This window comes from Carassius carassius, chromosome 2 (assembly GCF_963082965.1).
Source record: "Carassius carassius chromosome 2, fCarCar2.1, whole genome shotgun sequence".
Lineage (NCBI taxonomy): Eukaryota > Metazoa > Chordata > Actinopteri > Cypriniformes > Cyprinidae > Carassius > Carassius carassius.
The window spans coordinates 10673018-10675837 of NC_081756.1; the positions used below are offsets into that span (position 1 = coordinate 10673018).

Below are 2820 nucleotides of genomic sequence, written 5' to 3' on the forward strand. Positions count from 1 at the left end.
AGAAAAGGCTCATTTGATGTTTTTGTTCTTATGATCTAACCTAATAATCAAACATTAACCACATACATATTTACAAATGCCAAACTTTGTTATGTATACCAGTAGTTTTAATATATGTCATTTATCAGATGACAGGGAGCAGAGAGAATTAACTGCTGTCATTCAATAGTAAATAACTTTTTTTTTTGTGATGAAATGATAGCTGGGTTTTTTAACATGTTGTGGTTGTGATGCAGCAACCAGGTGTGAAAACAAAAAAATGGAAACTACACAATAGCATACTCACTAACACTGATCCATTCTGCCAACGTCAATATGTAACTACAGTACAACAGCAAAATCATATTCCTTTAACTTTAAAAAGCAGACTTTGTAAAAAGATAATCTACTGATATAGACTTTTTAAACTTTGTTTTTTTTTTTTAAATTGTATCATTGCAAACTCCACCATGACATGAGCTGATTGGCTGCTGTCACAGAGTGGTTTTAGCTCAGTGCAAACCCTTTCTCAAGTGACCAATCAACTTTTAGAGCACTGAATAAATAAGATAGAAGTGTGTGTGTGTCTCATTTGTCTGAAGTAGAGATTGAAGTAAACATTTTATAGACAGTTTATTGATCCACTTCTATTACTTAAAAAAAAAATTTGGGGCTAATTTTTTTCTTTTCTTTTTTTTCAGTGAATTTAAATATGAGAATAATTTTTGGAACGTCAATGATCATGAGATATTTAATTATTTTGTTCATCTCAACAATAGGTAAACATATTTGAATATATATTATTATTATTATTATTATTATTATTATTCAACAGAACTTTGTCTGTTGATCACTATATAAGACAAAATGTACTTTCTTTTTGTTTTCAGTCTGCTCCTCTAATGCAGAAGTTGTTCAGGAGGATAATTTAAAAATAGTTCAAGCCGGAGAAGATGTTAACCTCACTTGCACCTTTTCAAAGCTTCTGCAAGTGACAACAGCATGGTTTAAACAGACAGCTGATAGAAAAAACTTACAGATTGTATCTTTATATTTAAAACAACAACCCAGTTGGAATTTGGACTTTGATAAAACAAATCGTTTTAATGTTATTAAAGGAGATGATCATTTTAATCTAACTATTTTAAAGACAAAACCTTCAGACTCCACAACATATTACTGTGTAGTCTCATCATATTACACCGTTGAAATGGGTGCAGGAACCAGATTACTTGTCAAAGGTATGTTTCCCTGCTTATTTTAGCTTTGTTTGGTTGGAGGTAACTGAATTTTTTTGTCCTGACCATTACTTTCCCACTTATGTCGCCTGTCAAGATGCAGCTGTGGACAGACACCTAACTCTTCAGCAGTCTTCAATAGACACACTTCATCCTGGGGATTCTGTGAGTTTGCAGTGCAGCATCTTCACTGAGAGCTGTGCAGGAGAACACAGTGTCTACTGGTTCACGCAAAGCTTGGGAGAATCTCAAGGAGTCCTTTACACAGAAGGAGAGAGAAATGGTCTGTGTGAGAACAGCACTGGGTCTCAAACACAGAGCTGTGTCTACAATCTCTTCAAGAGCAACGTCAGTCACTCTGATGCTGGGATTTACTATTGTGCGGTGGCCGCGTGTGGAGAGATACTGTTTGGAAAAGGAACTGAACTAAATTTTAGAGGTAAGGTTTTTAGATAGATATTTGATGTTTTCACTCAGGCCTGGTTCAAATATCAGGTGAAATAATACCAAGGAACTGATCTACTATTCGCACCCTGAATTATGTCTAAAACTTTTGGTCATTTCAGAGAGTGTCGATGTGAACCCAACCCTGCTTGTTCTTGGAGTTTTAAACATCATATTTTTGACTTTAGCTGTTTTTCTTGGCATAAAAATATGTCAGGATCCAAATAAAAGTAAGATTTCATTTTGGCACACATACTGTGAAATAATAATATATTTATTTTGTCACACAAAAATGTGTGTTTTTACAAAAATGCAACAATTGCCACTAAATATATTATATTTTCTTTCTTTTCTTTTTAACATTTTATTATTTGCCCACAATCCACAAATTTCAAGAGTGTCAAGTAAGTTATTTTATGTTTTATGTTTTAGGATTTATGATTATGTATTATGTTTTAGGATTTCAAAATGTTCAAATCATGTAATTATTAATTAGAATTATAAGGCCAGTTTTATTAAGTGCAAATGATTGTGCTGATGTGTCTTCTTAAGACCCAACTTTACATTTTATGTGACATTTTTTCCTCTGATCTTTGTTTGTAGGGTGAAGACATTCTGAGTTATGCAGCAAAAAGTTATTTCTTGACAAATGAACCCAAAGTAAAGATCACTGAAGAACAATCTCTTGTGACATACAGCATGTATAAAAAAACTTATAATTGCTAAAGGTCATAATAAATAGCAGTTTTCAGTTCAAAACTAAATGCTGCATAAGTTTATGGGGTAAAACATGCTTTAATTTTCAGTACTTCTTTGTAACAATGTACAATGTGCATACCAGATTTGCAGCTATAAATGTTACATTGTCTTTTTAATGTACTCTGTAATATGCAATTTCATGTTTAACATGTTATTTGAGTTTTACATATACTTGGCTGCATGTACACATGACCCTCTATCCAGAACAGAAATCCATCCACAGATGCTTGTTTGTATATTTAACTCTGTTTTCTTGCATTATATTGTGGTTTCAATAATTGATTGTATCTGAAATCAGATGATTTGTCTCAAAGAACTTGCCACACATTCCTTTTTATAATCTCAATAGAAATGTAAGACAAGATGTGTAATTTACAAAGTAATTTTCCATAAATTGTGT

At 32.4% G+C, this 2820-nt stretch overlaps 1 protein-coding gene across 1 annotated transcript; it reads left to right on the top strand.

Moving 5' to 3' along the window:
* Positions 1-696: 696 nt before the first annotated feature.
* LOC132098490 (uncharacterized) lies at positions 697-2269 on the top strand. Its single transcript, XM_059504590.1, has 5 exons — positions 697-758; positions 870-1220; positions 1315-1656; positions 1784-2065; positions 2265-2269. Exons 1-5 carry the CDS (start codon positions 716-718, stop codon positions 2267-2269), a joined length of 1023 nt encoding a protein of 340 aa, XP_059360573.1. The 5' UTR covers positions 697-715.
* The last annotated feature ends 551 nt before the right edge of the window (positions 2270-2820 follow it).